Source organism: Athalia rosae, chromosome 1, assembly GCF_917208135.1.
Source record: "Athalia rosae chromosome 1, iyAthRosa1.1, whole genome shotgun sequence".
In the NCBI taxonomy this organism is placed as follows: Eukaryota; Metazoa; Arthropoda; class Insecta; order Hymenoptera; family Athaliidae; genus Athalia; species Athalia rosae.
In genome coordinates, this window is record NC_064026.1 from 17,043,798 (window position 1) to 17,068,249 (window position 24,452).

A 24,452-nucleotide genomic window follows, 5' to 3' on the forward strand; every position below is an offset into this window, starting at 1 on the left:
GAATTTTGTATTCATAAATAATAATTAATTCGCGAAACAAAATAATAAAGCCGAATTGAAAATATAATAATGTTTATTTTATTATGTTGTATGATAGATACAATGGTAATAGTAATAATACAATATCAATCAATTATTCTGTGTATTTAATCATCACTGTATTATTGTACAATTTCTATTTATATATAAATCTTTCATTTAAGAGTCATCGGACTTCGGTCTAATACTTCCATGTTCTTTCTTTCGTGTATTAGCAGAAGCCCGTTAACTCTCGATTAACAACCTTTACATTATTATATACGATCAAATCTGATGTAGCGATTGCCCTTCTGGTGTTTGTCAAAATACGTTTCGTATTGTTACAATAATGGTCAATTTCGGTATAATCGTTTTTTGAAATCTGTCAAGATTCAAATAGTACAATACCGCTTTGCTGGTTTGCATTCAAGAATCTCTGTAGGAAGATACAGGGATTCTTCGTCTGAAGAAAAGGTCGAGTATTTGAAATACAAAGAAATATCAGAACTCACCGTAGTCAATAATTTATTTTACTGTATTTTTCATTTGATCGTAAGACATCAGTTACACTTTTTCATTGACAATGAAACAGTTTTAACTTTGCGAATAGATATCAACGAACAATTATTCCATGATTTTTACAGTTCAAGTGAGTCAATGTTGATAAATTAAATTTTCGAAGATGGAGATATTGTTTTTAAAAACTTTCATTGAGAAAATTTTCTAAAAAATATGACCGACCTTGCAAATCGCATATTATTCAACCAACTTGAGAATAGCTCATCCAAATCAAAGATGTCTGGAAACTCTACTGCATACATATTTTGCCAAGCATCGAAGTTTGAGCGACAACAAAATTGGCAGCCCTCTAATCCGAGGAAATGTCCTGAAATTACCGCCCATTTAAAAGCATATGGCTTCACCGCGCAATAAAAATTCCAAGAAGTTGAGTATTTGTTTAATACAAATGAATGTAACCAGCCTATCACTGAAATGTACAAAGAGTGAGTTTTGGGAGAAATATAATACAGTTCTTAGAAAATAAGTTGCAAAGATCAGAAGAAGCGTGCTAATGATAAGGGATAATTGTCTTTCTGAGCTTTGAACTAAGTAAAGAAAAAAGAAAAAAAAATTGATATTTAATAACGTAGTGGCATCCAATGGCGCACAGTGAGTGGAATACAGATCAGTAGAAACTGTTGAAGAACGGGTGTTTTTATGAAAGGTTTTCATTTCACGCGACAAATCCGTTGTTTCGGGTGTTACAATATTCATTTGTCCGAGTAATGGTATATCTGAACACTGCTTATTGGGTATAACTACCACTAAAGAGAAAATGATGCTACACATATACGCATCGTGTTTCTAAAACGCTCGTTAAAAAGCTGAAATCCACGAGATGATTTTCATGTATTCAATAAAATTTTCATAGAAAATTTTCGTTTTTTTTTGCTATTTGTTTTATATAAAATTTGAAATACTTTTAACGAATGCTCTAGAAGCTGACTGGCAGCCTTAATAAATAAATAACGGTACGTACAAACGATTCAAGTGTAGCATGACTTTCTCGAGCATGGATAAAGTTGGGGGTTGACAGACTCCAAGCTATGTGTTCAGACGCCCTCTCCGTAGTCGCGATCACCAACATTGATGCGATCTGGAGCAGCAGTGACGCTAAACCCAAGAATCCTGCTGTCCACTTTGAACATTTTTCCTTTTTTTGTTTTTTTTGCTTTTCCCTGGGAAAAATTGAAAAATAATCCTCAATACTACGTACGGATTACCTGCTTCCAAGTGAAACAATTATTTAATAAAGCTCTGTAAGTGATTTTCACCATCTGCTGATGATTAACATACCTTGACTTCCTGAAATTCTGTAGTCGTTGCATTGGGATTAACAGCTGGAGCAGGTTTGCATAAGTCATCAGCTTGAGGATGTGGCCGTTGAGCAGATCGCCACTTACTACGTTTCTCTAAGAACTGCTTAGCAAATTCACTGCACTGCTTGTTATCGCCCAGGTACAATCGGACATATTCTTTGACCTCGTAGGCCGATTCAATGTCACGTAAAAAGGCAACGAACGTTGGAACTGTGAATTTTATAAAAAAAAAAGGAAACGGAAAAATTACTATATTTGGTCTAGCTAAATAAATGACAACGCAATTCACACTCATTGAATAGGATGTACAGTCAAGAATATTATAGCAACGAAGCCTTGATTCCTCTTTGTTGATAATCACCATTGGTAATTTGAAGCTTTTTTACATTCTTAGGTTAGTTTTATCTCTTTAATTTGCCTGGAATAAATTGTACGATTTTTTTCGAAGTCATATCAGGGTATTTCGTTGACGTTTCAATTGCCCAATAGCGTAATTTCTTGGTGGATACTGAAATAATTTTGTCCTAATTTATCACAGATAAAAACACTCACTGGAGCGATATGCGCGATTACACTGTACAGACCAGGGAAATTCGTGAGGCGGAAGTTCGTATTTCACATGTGAGAACCACTTCTAAGTTGAGAGAGGATACTGCGCTCGAACAGAAAGAACCAACTCTCATGGTGAATCTTACGGGGATTATCGAATCTTATTTCCAGGACAGCCGATAACTATTGGTGATTCAAAATTGAAGAAGTTAATAATCTTCAATACCGGTTTTTCCTTCTTGCTTTTTACAATATGCACCTCATTTTCTGACGTCCTGCTGTCAATGACAGTAACAAACATGGGGGGCAACATCGCGGGCAGGTTGTAAATAATGATGAAATTGGGATTTAATTAGCAAGTCATTGGTAAGAACTTACTATCAATAGATGCTTGAAGACCACCCAGTGCTTTGCTGCACCACTGAGTGAAGTCGTCTGATTTGGCAGTGTTCTGTTCAAAAGACTTTTTCACCAGCTCTTCGTCCTTCTTGGTTTTACTTTTAGTTGCTTTATTGTTTTGTTGTTGTTGCTGGACGGGATTGGCGGAAGCCTTGGCAGTTGCTGATTGTTTGGCGGACTGCTTAGGAGTTAACGTAGCTTTAGGCGGCGTTAGATCGTCCCAAAAACCACCAGTACCGCTGCTATTAGACCAAGCCTGATTGTTAGCACCGGCGTTCGTCCAGTTTAGAGATTGTGCAGCTGTTCCCCAAATACCAACACTTTGTAGTGCAACAACTGGTTCTTTTTGTGCAGCTTTTTCTTGTCTTTCCCGTTCTTGCTGCTGAAACGCAGTGCTGATTTACATGTGCACAATATACGGAAAGAATATCAAAGTTCAAGTACAAAGCCACTGCATTGTAAGCTCTTATTGCAAAAAATAAAAAAAAATTATAAGAAATTGGCGCTGCTTGAAGAATAACAGCGAATTGAGGTCTGTAAAGAACAAAGAGTGACGCTGCAACTACCTTTACCTTGGCGAGGCGCTCCTGTTCTTCTTGCTGAATCTGAGCAAGACTTTTGACCAAAGGCTTAGAAACTGGAGCAGCTTTTTCAGCCCATTTTAACTGCAGACCCTTCGAAATTTCTGTTGCCGCTACTTCCTGAGCTACTTCCGCAGCTCTCTGCTGTGCTAATTGCTGTTGCATCAGTTGCTGGACTCGCAATTCCTCCTGTCAAGAATAACAATATATTCTGGTATGCGTCATTTACCAGAAAATCATAATACAAGTGTTCAATTGCGCACAACAACGTACAGCCTTCTTCTCTCGTTCGAGCCTTTGTATTTCAGCAAGGGAAGCATGAGTAGATGGAGGTGGCGCATGTGGCGTTTGTGCCCAAGGGGCCTTACTACGTTCTTGTAACTTCCTGAGTGCCTCTGCCTCTCGTCTTCTTTGCTCCGCTCGTTTAGCTTGCTCTTCAACTTCTACCTTTCTGCGGGCCTCTTCTTCTTTCCTAAATTAATTGACGATGAATTAAATTCTTCTGGATTTGGATGTGTAAGAAAAATAACCTGATTCAATATCATACTTAATTCGATCTTCTTCCTCTCGTTTTTGTTCTTCTTCTATCCTCTTTCTCTTTTCCTCCTCTTTTCTCTGTTTTTCTTCTAGTTTTTTGGCTTCATCTTTCTTTCTTTTTTCCTCCTCCTGTTTCTTTCGGTTATTTTCCTCGTCTTGTTTTCGCTTTTCTTCACGTTTTCTTTCCTCCTCCCTGCGTTTCTTCTCTTCCTTCTTTCTCAACTCTTCCTCTTGTTTGCGCTTTTCCTCCTCCTTTCTTTTTTTTTCTTCTTCTCTCTTTTTTCTTTCCTCTTCTGTGCGCTTGGCTGCTTCCTCGGCTATTCGAGCTTTTTTCGCTTCTTCTAGTTTTTTCTTCGCACTCTCTTCCTCTGCTTGTCTTTCGAGTTCTTCTCGTTTTTTGAGTTCATCCTTTTTCTTTTCTTCTTGTAACCTCAGTTTCTGCTCCTCCTGTAATAAAAGTATGTATATCGATGTTTTTCATTTTCAAAGCAACAATTGAGCTTGGTCAACGAACTGATTAAAGGTGCTGTCTACTCACTAGTATTTGGTGTTCAGTCTTCATGTCTTTAGTATGTAAGTCCCACAAAGAATTAGGCAATTGACCAGGGGGCATGGCAGGAATAGGGCCCATCTAAAATCAGTTACGATAATTAGACTTGGATCCTATCGATTCGTAACCTCAATTGTTGAAATCCACAGGTACCTGGGATTGCCAATTTGATGTTCCGAATTGAGGTGGTGCAATTTGGGGCGGAGGAAGCGGCCAAACTGACTCGATTTGTGTGGGTTGCGGATGTCCGTTAACGTTGAGCTGTCGTAACAACGATTTAATCGGATTATCTTCAGGTGTAGCAGTAGATGCAGGTGTCATATTTGGCTGTTGCATTCCATGAAGATTTTGTATCCCTCCCATTTGTTGGATGAGCTGTTGGACAGGATCTATCGTTCCTGCGGGTGTTGGTGTTGTGGGATGCATAGATGGTGGAAGTTGATTTTCGGATTGCGTTTTCGCCTGGCAATTTCACATTCAATTTTATAAATCAAACTTTTTTCGTGTGGACAATTAGCAAGTTCGATTAGATGATAAATTACCTGCTGTATCTGTGTGAATAATTGCATTATAGAATTAGCTGGCTGTGCAGTTAGGGTAGGTACAAAAGGGTTGACGGCAATGGGTGATATCTCTGCCATTTCAGGCTGCTGCAGCATGTGTTGATAAATCAGTTGATTTTGATCGGCAGGACTCATAGATGCCCATTGTTCAGATTGTGATAACTTTGCAACAATGGTGGAGCGCACATGTCGAAGGACTAGCTGATTTTGCAGCATGCACATTTGTTGATACTGATACAGGACTAACGGGTCTTCCATACCAGCTTTTGGCAGGGCACTGGGAATCCCAACTGGTACTGGGATAGCTACTGGCTCGGTAACCTGCAAGGGAAACTAATTTTAGGATCTATTTAAATAAACAAATACTTCAACCATGGACTATATAATATAAAAGAAAATAAGCTTTTCATACCTTTAATGGAGGTACAGGTGGTCCTGGCATGAACGGTACTCTGCCCCACATTTTAATGAGATCCCCAAGCATGGAATACCTATTGTCGCAGGCTCTTCTAACTAGCAAATTGACGTTAAAGTATCCAGCTTTGAACCATTCGGACATTTCACTGGCCAAAAACGGTCCTTGTACCTCACCTTGAGGATCTCGATAAAACCACTTTTCCTGTCCAGAAGGGATTCCAGGAACCTGATTATTGACCGAAGGTGGAACACTGGATCGTTGGTCTTTATGAATTTCCTCATCAGCCATTAATTTGGCCACTAACGCGTCGGCTTCTTCTTTCATTCTGTCTAGATCTTCTTCAGACCTTTGTCTGACGTTAGTGGCCGACATCATTCCCAAGGTACTTTTACTCTTTTTTAATCCGGAATGTAACGGTGGCTTTTCATTGTTAATAACTGACGTTTCACTTCTGGTCTCAGTAGTTCTAACTTTTTTGACCGCTATTTCACCAGAGGATTTCGAATTTTGTTCAATTTGCGAAGGATTTTGATCGATCACTTTGTCCAAGTTGGTGGGACTTTGCACTTTTCTAGGCGTAATGTCAACTACAGGTGGTGGTGAACTTTTAATCGGTGTATTATTTGGAGTAGATAATGGCTTTGGCGGTGAGACGCTGCGTTTTTCCTGCTCTTCAGAACTTTCCTTGTCCTCAAAGGGTTGCAGGGATTTAGGTCGTTCTCGAATTAAAGCATTCGTCGTCGCACTGATACGACGACTGGAAATTGGTCCTTGGTTATGAAGTAAGGATTTGGATAAAGGCTTAGAGTTGCTTAAATTATTCCCTTCTGACAAGTGCCTAATCCTGGTTTCTCGATTTCCACCAGCACTAATTATTCCATCTTCATCATCGTCAGAATACATGCCACCATGGAATGCTCCTGACGCATCAAAACTGCCACCGCTCTCGCTAGGATTCTCGGTTGCCCTACAAGAATAAGACCTTAATCATTTCCAAATGAGGCTGCATAAGAAACATTTAATTGGTTTAGAATCATATTAGTTCAGAAGAAGATAAATCGCTCTCGCTATTTGGTATAGTCATAGCACTCTAGGTACTCGATTCAAGTTATCACAGATCAAATACCGAATGCTAAGTTTTGGCTAATGAGTCATCATAGATAGAAATCCTTTTTTCCACAAATACACTATCTCTAATCTGTAATACATGGGTAATTACCATTCAGGAAGGTTGTCATGGTTGTCATGATGATTGGGTTCCCAAGTGCGAAGAGAGCGGGTAGGGGGATGATGCACAGAATCATGGGAAGACCTATGACTGGTTCTGTGCTCCCAACGTGTACTACCACTTCTCACCTCTTCGCCATCTACGCCATCTGGTCTGTCTAATCGATCACCTCTCTCAGAGCCACCACCATCTCTCCAGCTACCTCTGACTGAAATTGAAGACCAGATATTTATTTGTCGTAATTTAATTTCCTAGCTATGTTCTTGCAGTATGGATTGCACAGTTTATTGAGTGCTATGGCTAAGATAATACTCATAAACGTACAGTTCAAAATAATTTGGAACACAATGTATCCCTGCTGAATCCACCATTGTCCGTTGATAGGAGAATTGCACAATTGATGCTATTTTTTATTGATGTCAAATAATGCAGCAGATATTGCTCACCCCACTTATCGCCACGATTACCCGAAGCGACTCTCCATCCATCGTCATCTTCACCGGCACGTTGTCGTCGCCAATTGCCTTCCATAAACGACCCACCGACTCCTCCACGTCCCAATTCCTTTCTAGGACTAGTAGAACCATTCCAGTCTCCAGGTTCAGGTCCTCCATTTCGTTCCGACCAGCCTCTTTCACTCTGTGATCTGTCGAATGGTCTACTTCGTCCCTAAAAAGTACAGTCATGAATCAATCATCACATGAAATGTCAAAGAGTAACATAAGCTTTTTTAAATTATTCAATATTTGCAAAAACTAAAGTCCGTACCTGGAAAGACTGTGTCTCGGCTCTCACTCCGTCACCTGGTTCATCGAAAACGACACCTCGAGAGTAATGACCTGGATAAATGCCTCTGCCACCCCTGCCTCGTCCTCCTCGATCTACACTCCCACCTCTTCCACGACCCACGTTGTTTGTTAACCCACTATTCCAGGAACGCTGTAATCCATTTTATGGTCACACATGAATATATTTTTTGATTTGATGCAATAGGTGGCAAAAGACAACATGGATCAACAAATGATCAAATCACCTGATGCAAAGAAATTCCTTCGTTAGTTTAATTTCAATAGTGATCAAGTATAGTTCCAATTCATGCATACTTTCCAACTAAAAATCAATAGAAAAATCTGATCGAGCTTGAGGCGAAAAAATTCCAAATTTTTTTCACAAATAACATTAAAAATGCCTATCGAAATGTCGTATTAATATACTTGCAATTTAGACTTCAGCAAACTCCACACTTTTTTTGCATCAGGTTTTAAATAGATCTCTTCAAAGAGTCAAATTGATATCTTTGGTTATAGCTTGATGTTACAAAAGCATCTAATAATACCAGATTTTTAATGGCACAATAAATTCTTCAACTCAAGCTTATTATAATATACTTCCACTACTACCGCTGTTTCATAAACTTACAAAATACCCGTTGCTACCGAATAAAAATTGATCAACTTCAGCTGCAGACATTTTGATTACCAAGAGATGAACAAGAGACAAGCAATTGAAGTGCAGAGACTCAAACAAGTCAGGAAGTTCGACGCAAGGGCTCTAGAGTGCTGTATTTTTAGACCACAACCAAGAATGACACAGTTCCCAATATAAGATACAACACCAACACACGATACAGAAACATACATTAAAACGCATTCTTTTTGTGCTGCTTGCATTTTCTGAAAATTAACTTACTGAAAACACTTGACACCCAGTGACACACCAATGCTGAGAAAATGTGTCGATTGCAATTTAAATTATGCATTAATGATATTTTGACCTGAATACTAATATAATACAAAGTTCAAGGTTGTGAGTGACCAAAGATAGATTGCTTAATAAATTGCATACTGACGCATATAGGTATAGGTAAATAGAATACTGAATGTTACATTGTATGTACATCATAGGTATATTAATCTACAGGGTTGATGGCAAAGTTCAATGTCATCAGTAAAACATGTTATTCCAGTGTTGTGAATATGCTAGTATTCGAGAATTGGTATATTTACCTGAACGATGGAATATATTTTTCTGACAAAAATCTTGAGAATAAGAGGAGGTGCTCAAAAGAGTTTTAACGCTCATTTGGATTCAGGATCCAATTGCAATGGAAAAAGCGTTGACAGTCAACAAAGGGATATATAATTTATGCTACGACTCACATAGTAAGAACCAAGACGTGTAACAACTACGATTTTTTTATAAATGAGAATAAATGACGAAGACAGAAAATAAACTGTTATAATTACCGCTTCCTCTTCTGTCATTGGTGTGAGTGCCAAAGGTTGTTGGGCTTGTACGATGTAGAGGGCAGGAAAAGTAACAAGAGGTTCAGGGGGCTTACAATTCCGGTCAAACAGAGCCAGCATCTCTTCACGACCATATCTATGCTCAGCAAGCTGATAACGGGGGGTGGTAAGGATACCAGGTCCTCCCCCTCCCCCGCCAGCACTGCAACCATCTCCTGACAAGTTGCGCAACCTGTTTGTAGGATTTAAAGATTTCAATGGTTGTAGATAAGTTTTGATGAAAGAATTTTCACTAGAATAACTCATCTTTGGACAACTTCACCTAATTTCCTGTTTTATAACTGTTACAAAGTCCATATCATCTGTTCAATAAATTTAGCTCTTGGAGATAATGAAGAAAAATTGGAACCACTTGAGAAAAATAGTAAGTCAACAGAATATTGAAGTATGGAAACAAATGGATTACACCTTGTGTTCCTTAGCACGATAATACAAAATCAAATCTTGCTGGACCGAATAGTATGAGAGGCTGTAAAAATGGATCTACTATAAAAAATGAACCAGATAATCGAATGAATGTGTAAGAATCATACTATAAAAAGTTTGCTTTTGAAACTATAACTATGAAAAACTCAAAGTCTCAAGCGATTTCCTATCATTGTGATACATAGGATATTCGACAGTTGACTTACCACTCGGGACCAAATTTCATTGAATCCGTCATCTTGCAACGTAAGCTGTAAATAATAACACGTGAATGATAAAACTGATATATTACATCAAAATTTAAGAGGAATATTAAAACTTAGAAGAAAAAAAGCATAACACCCTTTGTTCACCATGAACAAGAATGTATTGAGACCTATTATTGAATAATGTCCACTACTTTTGACAAATGTCTCGAAGCCCTTGTTGATTACCATTTACGGATGAGATGATGGAAGAATTAAACTTGAGCTATACGACAGAACTTGGTTGACCAACGAGGTTTGGCAAAATACAAAAGATGCAACAGACTGAATAGGAGTGATGTTCGAAAATCAGTGTTTTGGATGGATCGAGTGTACGAAGATCAAACGCTGGGCTGGTTACGCGAAATCAAGTCTAGATGGGATGATAGGCTACCGGGATCCTAAGGATTCTGCACATGTATTTACGACATATTTTTTAACGGGGCTATCTACGTACGTACATACGTACGTGAAGCCAAGGTGGCAATAATAACCAAACTTTTTTCTATTATAGATATTCTAATTTGTCACCGAACCCTTGTCTTGTTTGATAGAAAGTAGAGAGGAATAGTATGGCTGTCGGAATTTCACCACAAATTACGGCAAATGTTGAATATAAATCGAAAAAATACCTTATTTAAGTTCAGAATTATTGGGCGAATGAAACAACACACCAATATGGCCGATGAGTTTTTGAGATAGAACGCATGCGCTACATTTACCGTCACGTGACGCGATTTAAAGGCAAATGAAAGGCCGTCAGGCCGTGGTAGAGAGATGGTCGAGAGGCGGTACCGCGCCGAAGTGCCGAACGGCATTCGACCGACCCGGCATTGTGCCGAATCGCAATTTGTCCAAGTGGCCAACCAACGAACGTTGCGTTCACGGAGTGGCAACAACGAATTCAGACCTGTGGCAATGGGGGTGACGAATCGTCGAGCGCCCGACAGTCACCTGAACACTGGGTATAAGGTTAAAGCTCGGCTCTCCTGTAATTGGGTCTGTCTGATATTGCTGTCGTAATGAATGCCAGGGCCCACCTTTAAAAGAGGTTACGTGTAAGGTTCGTATCGCAGTATTGAATGTTACTCTTAAAAACGACGATCATTCATCAGTGCTGAATCAACGAAAATTATGATAGGACTCAAAGCGGCCCGAGACACAGTAAGTTTTTGGTTTAAACAAAAATGCTGGTTAGCAGAACGATGCTGTACAGACGTCGTCCAGATCCAAATAAAGGTTTGTAAAGGAGCAGCTCGTTTTGACTCTGAGACTAATGTCGACTCTCATCCAAATCTCTGCAAGATGGGAAACGCCTTGTAGCATTTGCTGGGATGAACAAGGATTCCAATCGCGGTAGATTGGCCATTCAAATGGATCTAGTGAACCTGTCAAAGGCTTGCTGGAATTCTGCGTAGTTCTTTCAACCCAAGTGTTGCTGAAGATGAGCCATCACCTGTTCTCGAAGCCGCCCTTTCCAGGCACCAGTTGCATGCTCCATAATTATTGCTACTGCTATACATACCCTTGGAGCGTTGGTGATAGATGTATAAATGTATCCAGCTGAATTATACGACTAATGGGTCTATTTCAATGTGCAAGCAGGCATGTCAATAACTATACCCTCCTTGACTCGCTTGTGATCGTAGATGTAAATATTCTAATATCAAATTGTAAATGAATTTGAATATTATACTAGTGCAGATAAAAACCTATGAAGAATATAATTGTGCATCGGACTGGTACATATGGACTAATGAGACCCGTGCTTGCGCAAAGTTGGAATTAAAACTACAGCAACAACAGCAGCACAAGTACAGTGGGATAAAAGGAGACATACGATATGGCTGTGCAAATTAATTGTGACTGATACCAATTTGCAGGTCTTGAAAGCTGAAAATCGAAGGGCGTACAGAGACTTGTCGAATAGCACAGATAACAGAAGACTCCAAGATATAGGTTTTGAAAAATTCAATCAAACATTTTCAAAATTACCACTATCTATTGGAGAAATAGACAAAGAATTGATAATATCGCAGGCGACAATATTCTGTCTCTCGAAAGCACCAGATGAAGAAAACGCGAGTATGAACACGTAAAACATACAGAAAACAATCAAAATGTCGTGAGATTAATTTTTAATTAGGAGCATAAAAAGGCACTAATCAATTATAATTATCTCCGTATGAAGGATTTTGGTTTCATCTTGTAGATCGACCTTATTACATTTCATTATAGGTAACATGTGTAGTTTGAATACGCCATTTACTTTGAGATAGAAAGTCGAAGTAGAAGGACTGAACAAAGACTCCAATAGACGATCGACTGAACAGCAAAATATCTTTGAAGACATACGTGCTATTCATGTAGTTGATGAGATAAAGGAAATCTTACCAATACGAAATCAACCAACCCTCCATCATCATAGTGGAGGGGATACAATAGTTTGAGAAGGAACCTCTTTTCTACAACCTGTTTTTTCCATAGGATTAATTGTTAAACATTTGTTGTACTAATTTTGAAGTATTATTTTATAAAAAAAGGATATCTGAAACAAGATATAGACTAAAATAGTTCACTTGAATGTTTATGGATTATACTTTAGGCAAAAATCAGGTTTTTGGTAGTACACTACAAAAAAAATACAAAACCTCTAAAAATGCGCTTAAGCATACTTATTTATGGTCACGTCTAGATGTGCTACCAATCGTTAGTTTTGAAAGAAATTATTTTTATTACAAATACAAAATGGTATTTTGTGTTTTCAATGCATATGAATATATCTGTATGTATGTGGGGGTTGTGATACAGGTTTCATTTCTTATGTGTTAACATTCTTTTTATTTGTTCCAGGTTTACCACGTGGAGGCGTGGAGCTATTCAAATACTGATGCGGGTTGTTGAGGAAGAGGATCAGAGTGTAATATTCGTGTAACATTTAGCCATATATCACTTACATGCCCTGTCGACGTGTCAAAAACCAAAAAAAATCCGATTCAAAAATTTTAAATGTACTACTTAAAAAAATAATCGACCTGTAATTTTTCAAAGTAATTGTGTTTCTCTTTGAAATGTCTATTCTTGTGATGATTAATATATAATGATATATGAAGTATATTTTTATTTCTAACGCATACATTTTACCGTACATGTAAGAGATTAGGAAATCAATATAATATAAGGAATAGAAATAAAAGGAGCTCATTGCTGTCGAATAGTATATTCCTCCTTGAAGGCCCTGCCGTAGATCCATCCCATTAGCTCCAGTGTGACGTGGTGACGAAAGAATTGCCGAAACACATCGCCGGTAAGGCAGAGGAAGAGGATAAAGGGAAATATCGAAATGAAACTCAAGTGAATCCATGTACGAGTTCGAAAAGAAAATCTGAAATGAAAAAAAACGAACAGAGATATGAAGAGAAATGAGCAATTCAAACCGAAAATGCGGGTCAATTGTGCGTGCGCTTTAGAATCGACACGAGTGCGCCGCTTCAGAGCGCTTGCAATAATGAACAATTGAACCGCGGTTTAATTGAAAATGTTTTTCCCGTTTTACGCAACCTTAACTCTTTGGAAACGCAAAAAATCTTTTGAAAACGTAAAAATGATGGAAGCTTTAGAGCAAATTCACAACGGTCACACGTATAATATTAATAAACGCAAAAATGGCATCATGTAAGTAGGGAATTATTTTATTTAACATCAACAAATCAAAACAATAATTGGCAACGCTTTAAATAAAAAACAAAAAAAAAATGGCAAAGCTTTTAAATAGCTATTGTATAATTCAGCTTGGATTCTTCTCTATGATTTTTTGATAATTTCTCTCCAAAGGCCTGCGTAACTGCTTGTTCATTCTAATGGAAATTATACCGTTGAGTGTAGATAGGAATAGTGTAGATAGGAAGAGTCCGCACCTCTATTCCTATCTACACTCAACGGTTTCACAATGTTTAAGCTGCGTCCTTTCAAGATATTGAGAAACCCAGTTCAACACTGCAAGTTCTGCCAACTGAAACGAAAATATCGTTTTGGATCGAGGGAAAAGATATTTGAAAAAACATCACCTCCGTGAAGTTGGCCGGAAAGTTTCGATTTTCCAAAAAGAAACTTCACAGATCGTTTGTTGGTCGTTTGTAGGTGATTGTTGGATAGGTAAAATTGTTTGTTGGATTATAGTTTTTCAATCAAATCCAAAATTGTGTTTTGCATAAAGTTAGCCGGATGATTTTTTATTTTCAATTTTTTACACTTCTCAAGGAGTCCAATCGAAACGCAATCGTTTGTTGGATACGAATATAGCAATTAAAACATTTGTTAGATTACGGTTTGTTCAAAAAACTGAAAAAAAAAATTCGGCCGTTCAGCCGGGGGGTCAGCACCGTCGGTCATAATCCGGCGTGACGTTAGCCAGTTGATATACACGGTTATACCGTTGTACGGTTGTATACGGTTTTGACGTTCCTCCGTATGTCTTAAAAACGCTATTATTTTCTAATCCGTTTGATCGGTTTTATCATCTGCATCTAATCGACGCTCTTCTAATCAACAACCAATCTTTTGTCGGTAGGTCAGGATCAATGCAATTGAAACGCGCATTGAAAACGACACGATAAACCCTGAGTCCATCAGCTGGCAGCGTCAATCTCTGAGATCTATACAGGTGAGCATTTCTTTTTTATTTACTTAGGTATAGCTATGTTGTACTTTCGATTTATAATTGACTCGTCTCTTTACGATTGAGTTAAGGCGTGGTGCATAGATCTGAAATTTGATTATTCAATAGATGGCACACTTTTTTTTATCTTTATTTACTTTCCAGATAATTGCTGAGGAAGCTTCGAGGGTGCTGATTGGAGGGATACCCTACTACTATCTGCATAAAATTTCTGGATGAAGGTCACAATACTTGTGCAATTGCAGGTAAGACGAAAATCATAATATACATATGTGTGTATGAAGCTTAAGGGTGTCCCAGCGACCCCCACCACCTGTTATTTTTCCATGGTTGTGTGACGTCTGTGTGAGCGCAATCGCATATTGCAAATTTCGCCTCGATAAAACAATGGATAGGTCCACACAGACAGCTGGCCCTGTACATGTGCGAATTCTGCCTAATGTCTTGCAACTGGATCTACACCGTTTCGGCGTTGACTGATGATAACTATCTTCAGTCAACGGTTTCGGCGTTGACTGAAGATTGCGTTTCGGCGTTGACTGAATCTTCAGTCAACGGTTTCGGAGTTCAGTGGCGGCGCTGGGACACCCTTAAGAAAGTGGGCTCACTTCATTTGTACTTAACAAAATTATTGTTGATATTGCAGGTAATCGACTTTCCGTGTTGGTGCTGTGAACGAGATATTATGACAGTGACACCATACTCATTTGCCAAGAAATATAGCTGTTATGAAATATAAGTCAGAGAAATGTTTCGGTAAGAGGTAAATGCATAAACAAGGCTTCACTATACTATATTTTAGATGAATGTTTCATTTATAAAGGTGGATTCAGGTTGACCGGATCAGATTTTGTGGACAGATTGTTCGAGAAATTCTGAAACGAAAAGTCCTTTGCCAAACACTTCTGCAACCGATAGCTTCCGAGTTATAGGATATTCAAGGTAACCAATCACGACGCTCAAATGTTCGTGTGCGAAGACTGTGTGCACTCACATAGTCACATATCCAAGCTGGCCATGGCATGTCGCGAACAAGCTCTGTGATAGGTCAACTTGGAAACTTCTTAGCTCAGGAACTACCGGTCATAGGAATGTTCGGCAGAGGACTTTTGTTTTTAGAATCTTTCGAACAATCTGTCCACAAAATCTGAGCCGGTCAACCTGAATCAACCTTATATATTTTGTTTTTCATTGATTTCGTTTCAAACTTGAGTAGCTACGTCCACAAACGAGTTAGCATTTAATAATCAGAACAAATTTGAATTATAGGCTATTCTATTTTATGATACATGACATTCTTTTTTTCAGACTACATCCCGAACACCTTTTTTTGGAGATACTTAAGGAATATACAGAGAGGGGGCTATTCTGTTTCTTTCTTCAATACTCTGCGCCTCAGGCTCATTCGTGCTTCCACACTCTTACTGTGTACACCACTCATTTGGTCTCTTGTATCGGAATATACTATTGCCTATGAGTATGTAGGAAGATGTATAATGTTACAGCAGTATTAATACATAGGTAGGTATCGAGGAGGCCCAGATCCATATACAGGACGAAGAAGAAGCGGACAGCAAACTCGTCACACCTGGCCTAGTGCACACCAGTGTTCAATGATTAAATCAACTGTTCAATCAATTGTTTGGATAATTATTAAGGGAAATAATAAATTCTATGCATGTAAAAGTAAACTGGTTATTTTTTTCAATAAAGATTCATACATGGGAAATTCATACAGCATCTTCGGATAATCCCTATCAATAGTTTTAACTTATTACTTAATTTCAAATCCACAATATTATAAACTGGATGGAAACAACTGAAAGGATTGGCAAATTTTTTGCGCAAGTTTCGAGTACTTTTAAGTGAAAATTCTGATAGCGTTGGTTTTTCCTAAATATTATCATAACAGTCAATTACTTGAGATAAAAAATTTTCTAGAAATTTAAGTACTTGGATACAGCTAAACATTACAGTGTTTATTTTCCTAGGTGGTAAAAATGCTACATGGTAAGTATTAGGGTCTAGGGCATAATTAGTATATAGATTATTGATATGCATAAATCAGGTACTGCTTAAAAGAATGACATATTTGGCTCAAGTTTTGGATCTTTTTAAGCGAGGATTCTGATAAACTTTGTTCTCTCGTTGAGTGTAGATAGGAATAGAGGTGCGAAAGACGTGGTGGGGGTATGCTTATGCGTTGAGTGTAGATAGGAACGTTGAGTGTAGATAGGAATAGAGGTGCGGAAGACGTGGTGGGGGTATGCTTATGTACTTTTCCTTATATACAAGAGCTTTGCCTCCCCACTAGTAGATGGCGCTGACAAAAATTGCCCGATTTTACGCACACGCAGAGCGGTCTCGCGTACATGAGATTACCACATGCAAAGGCTCACGGACGGCCCGAGCTTTCCCTCCCCACTACTTGGTGCGCTGCAGTCGGTCACTTACCGCATACGGGTCCCTGTAAATGATATGCACGCACACAATCGATTCTCGCTGGCGCGCGGCGTTCCGCGATTTCAACTCATTGCCAGAATCAGAGCAATCGAGCAACTCACAAGGGGAGGTTGAGAACTCGTCGTCATCGATTTCGGCCAAATTCACAGTATATGTTGGGCTCGACTAGAACTTAAAGTGAGCCAAGTAAAAAGACGAGATGGCCAAGCGTTTTGCAGATATTATTGTTTAAACATTTTATGTGTAGTACACAAGCTTTTTAAGATTACGTGTGGAACAAATAATGGTCAGCGCAGCGGCAAGCGTTCGGATTCATAGCATGAGGCTCGTGGGTTCGATTCCGTGTGCGTGCGGTTTTTCTTTAGGTTTTTTTTTTTTTTCAATTTGGATCTCATTTACGTCGAAAATAAAATGAAATGATGTCAAATATGTAGTATCCACTCTGTTCCAGGCACAGAATCAATTTTACTGTCTGCCATTTTCGAAAGATTTGATTCTCGCTGGCGCACGGTGTTCCGATTTTGATCTTACGCGTCGATCGAGAAACTGGCAATTGTGTAGCTTGCGGGGTTGCGAAAAGCGCATACAGAAAGTAATCGAATTAGCACTAGGTGAATTTTTTTTATTTCCCAATTGTTACTGTCAAAATAAGAACTAAGTAATACAATATTATCTGCATCCTTAATTACATCATTCGAATGAAAAAGTAATTTTCAATTTTTTAGTTCTGTCATTCGAATAAGAAATTTATTTTGAAACTCCTCAATCTTAATTTTTGAGTTAAAAACCCGTTTCTGATTTTTAATATTATGATTCGAACTCAAAATTACACATATCATTTTTCACTGAAAATTTAATTTCCAGTTTTAATTCGAAGTTTTGGAACTAATTAATTTGCAATTCTGGTCTCATAACTCGCAGTTTTCCAAATCACCCGTGAGGAACCCGCCATGTAAAATAAAGGGAAACGAATCTGTCGCAGTACCTCACGGGTGATTTGGAAAACTGCGAGTTATGAGACCAGAATTGCAAATTAATTAGTTCCAAAACTTCGAATTAAAACTGGAAATTAAATTTTCAGTGAAAAATGATATGTGTAATTTTGAGTTCGAATCATAATATTAAAAATCAGAAACGGGTTTTTAACTCAAAAATTAAGATTGAGGAGTTTCAAAATAAATTTCTTATTCGAATGACAGAACTAAAAAATTGAAAATTACTTTTTCATTCGAATGATGTAATTAAGGATGCAGATAATATTGTATTACTTAGTTCTTATTTTGACAGTAACAATTGGGAAATAAAAAAAATTCACCTAGTGCTAATTCGATTACTTTCTGTATGCGCTTTTCGCAACCCCGCAAGCTACACAATTGCCAGTTTCTCGATCGACGCGTAAGATCAAAATCGGAACACCGTGCGCCAGCGAGAATCAAATCTTTCGAAAATGGCAGACAGTAAAATTGATTCTGTGCCTGGAACAGAGTGGATACTACATATTTGACATCATTTCATTTTATTTTCGACGTAAATGAGATCCAAATTGAAAAAAAAAAAAAACCTAAAGAAAAACCGCACGCACACGGAATCGAACCCACGAGCCTCATGCTATGAATCCGAACGCTTGCCGCTGCGCTGACCATTATTTGTTCCACACGTAATCTTAAAAAGCTTGTGTACTACACATAAAATGTTTAAACAATAATATCTGCAAAACGCTTGGCCATCTCGTCTTTTTACTTGGCTCACTTTAAGTTCTAGTCGAGCCCAACATATACTGTGAATTTGGCCGAAATCGATGACGACGAGTTCTCAACCTCCCCTTGTGAGTTGCTCGATTGCTCTGATTCTGGCAATGAGTTGAAATCGCGGAACGCCGCGCGCCAGCGAGAATCGATTGTGTGCGTGCATATCATTTACAGGGACCCGTATGCGGTAAGTGACCGACTGCAGCGCACCAAGTAGTGGGGAGGGAAAGCTCGGGCCGTCCGTGAGCCTTTGCATGTGGTAATCTCATGTACGCGAGACCGCTCTGCGTGTGCGTAAAATCGGGCATTTTTTGTCAGCGCCATCTACTAGTGGGGAGGCAAAGCTCTTGTATACATATAAGCATACCCCCACCACGTCTTCCGCACCTCTATTCCTATCGTTGAGTGTAGATAGGAATAGAGGTGCGGAAGACGTGGTGGGGGTATGCTTATATGTATACAAGAGCTTTGCCTCCCCACTAGTAGATGGCGCTGACAAAAAATGCCCGATTTTACGCACACGCAGAGCGGTCTCGCGTACATGAGATTACCACATGCAAAGGCTCACGGACGGCCCGAGCTTTCCCTCCCCACTACTTGGTGCGCTGCAGTCGGTCTTACACGCATACGGGTCCCTGTAAATGATATGCACGCACACAATCGATTCTCGCTGGCGCGCGGCGTTCTGCGATTTCAACTCATTGCCAGAATCAGAGCAATCGAGCAACTCACAAGGGGAGGCTGAGAACTCGTCGTCACCGATTTCGACCAAATTCACAGTATATGTTGGGCTCGAGTAGACAAATTTTTTAAGTTTTCATATAGAACAAACCGTAATCCAACAAATGTTTTAATTGCTATATTCGTATCCAACAAACGATTGCGTTTCGATTGGACTCCTTGAGAAGTGTAAAAAATTGAAAATAAAAAATCATCCGGCTAACTTTATGCAAAACACAATTTTGGATTTGATTGAAAAACTATAATCCAACAAACAATTTTACCTATCCAACAATCACCTACAAACGACCAACAATCGATCTGTGAAGTTTCTTTTTGGAAAATCGAAACTTTCCGGCCAACTTCACGGAGGTAAAAAAATCCACCACGTGCACGGTCTTGTCAGGTTTTGCGTTGACTTGTTTGGCGTTGTTAGGTGGTGATGTTGAATTTTGCGTCAAATATCAGTCAATATTTAGTCGACTTTCCGGTTCGGTAAGATCGCAGATTTTTGTTAGTTTTTGTAAACAAACATCAACAGGTAAGGTTTTCACAATGTTTTTAACAGTTAGTGCTTCAATATGTCGGAAACCAAGAAGAAAAGAATAGTCTTTGGAGAAAAAGAAACTATGACTCTTTTATTGTTATGGGCGTCTGAAAAAGTGCAACAGCAATTCACCTCTCAGCTGCGGCACAACTTGCTATGAAACTCGCTGGCTGCTCAACTAAAAAAAAAAGGCTTCACCAGGACAGGGGCTGAATCAAAAGTAAAATTAATAATTTGAAGACTGAGTACCGCAAACTTAAACCTAAATCAGGTATGACTTCATTAGTTTCCGTAACCGCATTGTAGTGTTAAAAATGGGCAAAGTATTACCCTTTCACACTATACACATACATTTTCATATTTATTCAGGTAGCGCAACCCCGACGTGGCCATACTACGATATAATACATGGGGTCTTGGGACAACGAGACTGCGTCAACGATGAGCTGTTAGATGATAGCATTGGCGATGGGCTTTCTGAAATGCTTGAAGGTATGCATGTGTGATATTGAAGAATGTGAATATGAAAAATTATGTATACTCAGCACTATTTACACAATTAGATAACACTGAGTTCTTTATAAGTGGGAATATATGCGATCTGTTATGGGTCAATACTTTGGCTACGTCAAGTTTTATTTTTCAAATGCCAAAGTTATATTTTTTTTCAGATGATGTCAACAATAATGAACCTGAGGACGGATTGCTGGAAACGATTGATGGCGTCGATGATACTAATTGTGAAGGCCTAGAAGAAGAGTGTTCAAGTTCCTTAAGTGATATAGTGTAGGTTTAGCAAATATAATTTTCCCAATTAATATATTGTCCGAGCTAACAATAAGTGATGCATCTTAAATGGTTACAAATTATGATCATACAATCTTGTATCATTACCACTTTTTTTTAGACAACGCCGAGGAACTAAGAGACATGTAGAAGTTGGCACTGTTTGCAAAGATACCGGGACAACTTCAACTGCAAAACCTGATACTATTCATCAACGACGCATCCAAAAAATGTAAGTAATAGACATATTGTAAGTAATGTCTTTCCAGAACAATGCTCTAGTTATTTATATCTGATTCTATGGAATATCAAATGAAAGAATAGGGCCTTAGTTGAAATTGGAATGCAGCTAATTGCTAACTAATTTTGCATAGAAAAAAAATTCAACCGCATTTAGATTCCTTGTGACAAGACATACCCGGAGTATCATAGAAAGCAACATATAAAGCAAACTTTATCAATGTTGTTTAATATTCCAGAGCTCGACCAGCTTGCAAGAAAAGTTCAGATGAAAGTAAACTAATACAAGTAATGATAGAATCCGAGAGAAGATACTATGAAAGGCTTGTAATTATTGAAGAACGAGAAAAGAAGGCTCAAGAACGGGAGGATTCTGTCGCACAGTCGATGAATCGCTTTTTAATGGCCTTTGCTGTACTGGCTGAAAGCCAAATCGTCAAAGAAACACCTTTACTGGGTATGCCAGGTACTTCAAAAGCTGATCTCAGTCGATCCAATGCTTCAAAGTTGCCATTCTCCACTCCACATGATTCTTCTCATACGAAGTTATGTACCTCGAATTTTACGAGCACACTTTCAAAACAATATTCTAACTCCGCACAGACTAGACAATCTGACGAGCCTTTTAACCCGAGCAGAAAACACACTCCAGATTGTTCACGTTTTATTAAGAAAGAGTCTGTTGAGAATTATTCCAGTAAAGTCAAGCGAAACACAGTACCTTTTGTCCGTGCAATACCATCTGCTGCCATTAGTACACCCCAGAGTGATGATATCGAAGTACGCTCTAAAAGTCCTATCGAGGATCACATGTATACAGAATGGCTACATCAGGATAAAGATTTTGATACTGATGGACCAACAAATGATGTTTCTGTTAGTATTGGTTCAGAAGACTTACCAGACGATGTTCCAGAACTCTCCATTGAAGAAGAATTTCCAGCAATTAGTTTTTGTCAACCCAAAGATTATTTGACTTCTTCTCTCTGCAAGGGTGGAAAGGCTGTCAAAAAAAGTCAGTCAGATGAAAACTTACCATCAATTCAAGCTGCCAAATCCTCATCACTAAACCGATATCCATCACCACCAAATAAATTCTCTGAGCCAAAGCCACATATTTTGCGCTTGTCAAATTCACAGCTGCTAAAGTTTGTACGCATAGAGCAGACTAACTTGCCACCCATGTCGGCGCATACAAAGTCTCCTATAAAAATAGTTGAATCAATAGGATACTCACCGAACAAGCCTGCAAATATCAATTTTCATTCCAAAGTATTGAAAAAACCGTTGGTCAACAAACAGGGTGAGAATTATATTTACATCAATTCATGGGATGAATCCTAAGTCATTTTTCTACATACACTCGTCATATTTTGCCAACCAATATGTATCACTACTTTTAATGCGCTGCTACTACTTACTTACCTTTTCAAGACTGATAACTTGTTTCTAGTTTGTAGATATTCATAAGAATATCCGTGATGTTTTCTAATGTACCTGTACTACATTTTATTATGAATTCGTCTGTCGATGGAGATGCAGTGTACTCAGCTCTCAATGATTGCTCGTATTCATTTTCTTTTTCAATACTGTATATGATACTATTATATTAGTCATATCTTTTACGTACTCATTATTTAGCTTTTATTTACCATTCTAAGTGGAATAGTTTAGGTATACTACTGATACTTGACCACAGAATGAAGAAGGTTCTTTTGAGATTAGTGCAACTTATCCTGTGCAGTATTACAAAGAGTAAGATTTATAAAACTATTTTACCGATGAAGGTTTTTTACATAAGGAACAGTAAAAGATATAATTTTTTTAGAAGATGAAAAATTTATCAATGAGTTGTACACGTGTGAATCAATTATTTAATCAATTACAGTGAGTCCATCATTCATCAAGTACTCTGCCACCATATCACGCTTAATTTTAGCAACTGTCAAAACTCTGCCGTCAAGGTAAGGAACACTAGGTACGTTTATAAATCTATCTTCAACTGGAATATTATTCAACCAATCAGGATGAAACGGTTCACCTTTGCTTTCACAAATATTTTGAAGTGCAAAGCATGCCTTTGCTACTCGTTTCACATTCTCGACATTTAGATCAGATCGTTTTAGTAACACTCTCCAACGACCTTTCAGTTTACCAAGTGCATTTTCGGCCGTCATGCGTGCTCTACTTAATCTATAATTAAAGTTTCATTACAGCCGCCCGGTGCACCAATGTTGACGTACCTAGAAAAACCAACACATAACAGTAAACGTCTAATAAACATACCGAATATCTGGACTGAAGAATTTATCAGAATGACTTTTTACTTACGTGAAGCGATACTTCTCATTAACGACAAATAATGAAACGATGGAGTCGAAAGACTTATAATTAAAAATTATACCCTTGTCAATTTGAAAAATCAACTCCATAAAGACCGCGTAACAACTCTATCCATACCCCGACTGGGCTGTGGACTAGACAGGCTGAATTGGAATATACACTCCTCAAAACAATTAAAGCAACACCCAACCTCTGAGCGAAAAATAGCGAATTTTTAAACGGCTGTATCTTTGAACCAGAAGCTCTTACAGGGACGAACAGGCATTCAAATTGAAGCTTGCAATGTCATCTACAAGCTCCATGAAGCGGATATCCGTTTCCATGTCGCGTTTCATAGAAGCGCTACTTTCAAACGAACAGTGCGTAAATTCTTTGTTTGATGCAAACTTGAATCGAATGTACGGAGAGCAGGATTTTTTTTCTCGAAAATTGATTTCGCCTGAAAGATAGGAAATTTTCTCACCTTTGAAATGGTTTTTTGCGATTTCCCTACGATTTTTTCCCGCCGAGCTAGTCGTGTTTGAAGTAAAAAACTCCAAAAAATCTTTGAACCGCGTCAACTTCTGACCAACTCATCGTAAAACGATTTTCGGGACACCATTTTGAAGCTGATCTCATATTCTTTACGTGACATCCACCAGTTTTACTCATTTTTAATTTTCGAAGATTTTTTAATCACTTTCACCAAGAAAAACGTCATATCGAATGTGTCTAAAATCGAGTTAAAACGCACCCCCCGAAACTGTACTCAAATCGATCGGAAATTAAAATTGACCAATTTTTTACGAAACTTCAACCCTTTCTCTCAAAAATGCTGCCCTGTTCACTCCATTACGACCTTTTTTGACGGAGCTACGTGAGTTTGAAGCAGATAACTCCACGAAATCTTAACTCTGCCATATCTTCTGACCAAATCGTCGTAGAACGACTCTCCGCGGAGCATTTTGAACGGGATTTTATCAGCTACGAGGTGTTGCAATCGAATTATTCATTTTTTTGATCATGGAAAATTCAAATTGTCAATTTTAAAAATTTTTCAACCTTATGTTTGCGGTCGTGCCCCCGCTCTTGGCGTAACCCAGGATCAACGACGTGGACGTGGCGGGGATTTGATCCCTTCATCCTAATCCTAATCATCCTAATCCAATCGAAAACTTGGCACAATTGCGAGAGGTTGTGGTGAATGCCTGGAACACTATCCCACAGGCACAAATTCGACGGTACATT

At 38.4% G+C, this 24,452-nt stretch overlaps 2 protein-coding genes and 2 long non-coding RNA genes across 14 annotated transcripts; 2 read left to right on the plus strand and 2 right to left on the minus strand.

Annotated features, from left to right (window-relative positions):
- Positions 1-55: 55 nt before the first annotated feature.
- LOC105689028 (GRB10-interacting GYF protein 2) lies at positions 56-10,448 on the minus strand. Of its 10 annotated transcripts, none has more exons than XM_012405764.3 (16): positions 10,333-10,448; positions 9,662-9,706; positions 8,970-9,201; positions 7,492-7,662; positions 7,170-7,392; positions 6,715-6,931; positions 5,490-6,462; positions 5,057-5,398; positions 4,668-4,976; positions 4,503-4,595; positions 3,975-4,411; positions 3,701-3,899; positions 3,413-3,616; positions 2,826-3,228; positions 1,876-2,108; positions 56-1,757 (listed from the first exon to the last, which is right to left on the minus strand). In XM_012405764.3, the coding sequence occupies exons 2-16, from the start codon at positions 9,691-9,693 to the stop codon at positions 1,632-1,634; spliced, it is 4,194 nt and encodes a 1,397-aa protein (XP_012261187.2). In that variant the 5' UTR covers positions 9,694-9,706; positions 10,333-10,448; the 3' UTR covers positions 56-1,631. The 10 variants fall into 10 exon arrangements, 8 of the variants coding, with proteins under 8 accessions (XP_012261187.2, XP_048505457.1, XP_012261186.2 ...); XM_048649500.1 differs by having other exon boundaries at positions 5,057-5,410; XM_012405763.3 differs by having other exon boundaries at positions 5,490-6,477.
- Positions 10,449-16,769: 6,321 nt separating this feature from the next.
- Positions 16,770-18,166, plus strand: LOC125502234. The gene is made up of 3 exons (XR_007280090.1): positions 16,770-17,185; positions 17,293-17,311; positions 17,783-18,166. It is a non-coding gene; the product is annotated as an uncharacterized LOC125502234 (long non-coding RNA).
- LOC125502235 lies at positions 17,443-18,836 on the minus strand. The gene is made up of 2 exons (XR_007280091.1): positions 18,424-18,836; positions 17,443-18,316 (listed from the first exon to the last, which is right to left on the minus strand). It is a non-coding gene; the product is annotated as an uncharacterized LOC125502235 (long non-coding RNA).
- Positions 18,837-19,181: 345 nt separating this feature from the next.
- LOC125499836 lies at positions 19,182-22,738 on the plus strand. Of its 2 annotated transcripts, XM_048649660.1 has the most exons (6): positions 19,182-19,804; positions 19,878-20,127; positions 20,226-20,348; positions 20,528-20,642; positions 20,764-20,874; positions 21,122-22,738. In XM_048649660.1, exons 3-6 carry the CDS (start codon positions 20,339-20,341, stop codon positions 22,224-22,226), a joined length of 1,341 nt encoding a protein of 446 aa, XP_048505617.1. In that variant the 5' UTR covers positions 19,182-19,804; positions 19,878-20,127; positions 20,226-20,338; the 3' UTR covers positions 22,227-22,738. The 2 variants fall into 2 exon arrangements, with proteins under 2 accessions (XP_048505617.1, XP_048505616.1); XM_048649659.1 differs by having other exon boundaries at positions 19,182-20,127.
- The last annotated feature ends 1,714 nt before the right edge of the window (positions 22,739-24,452 follow it).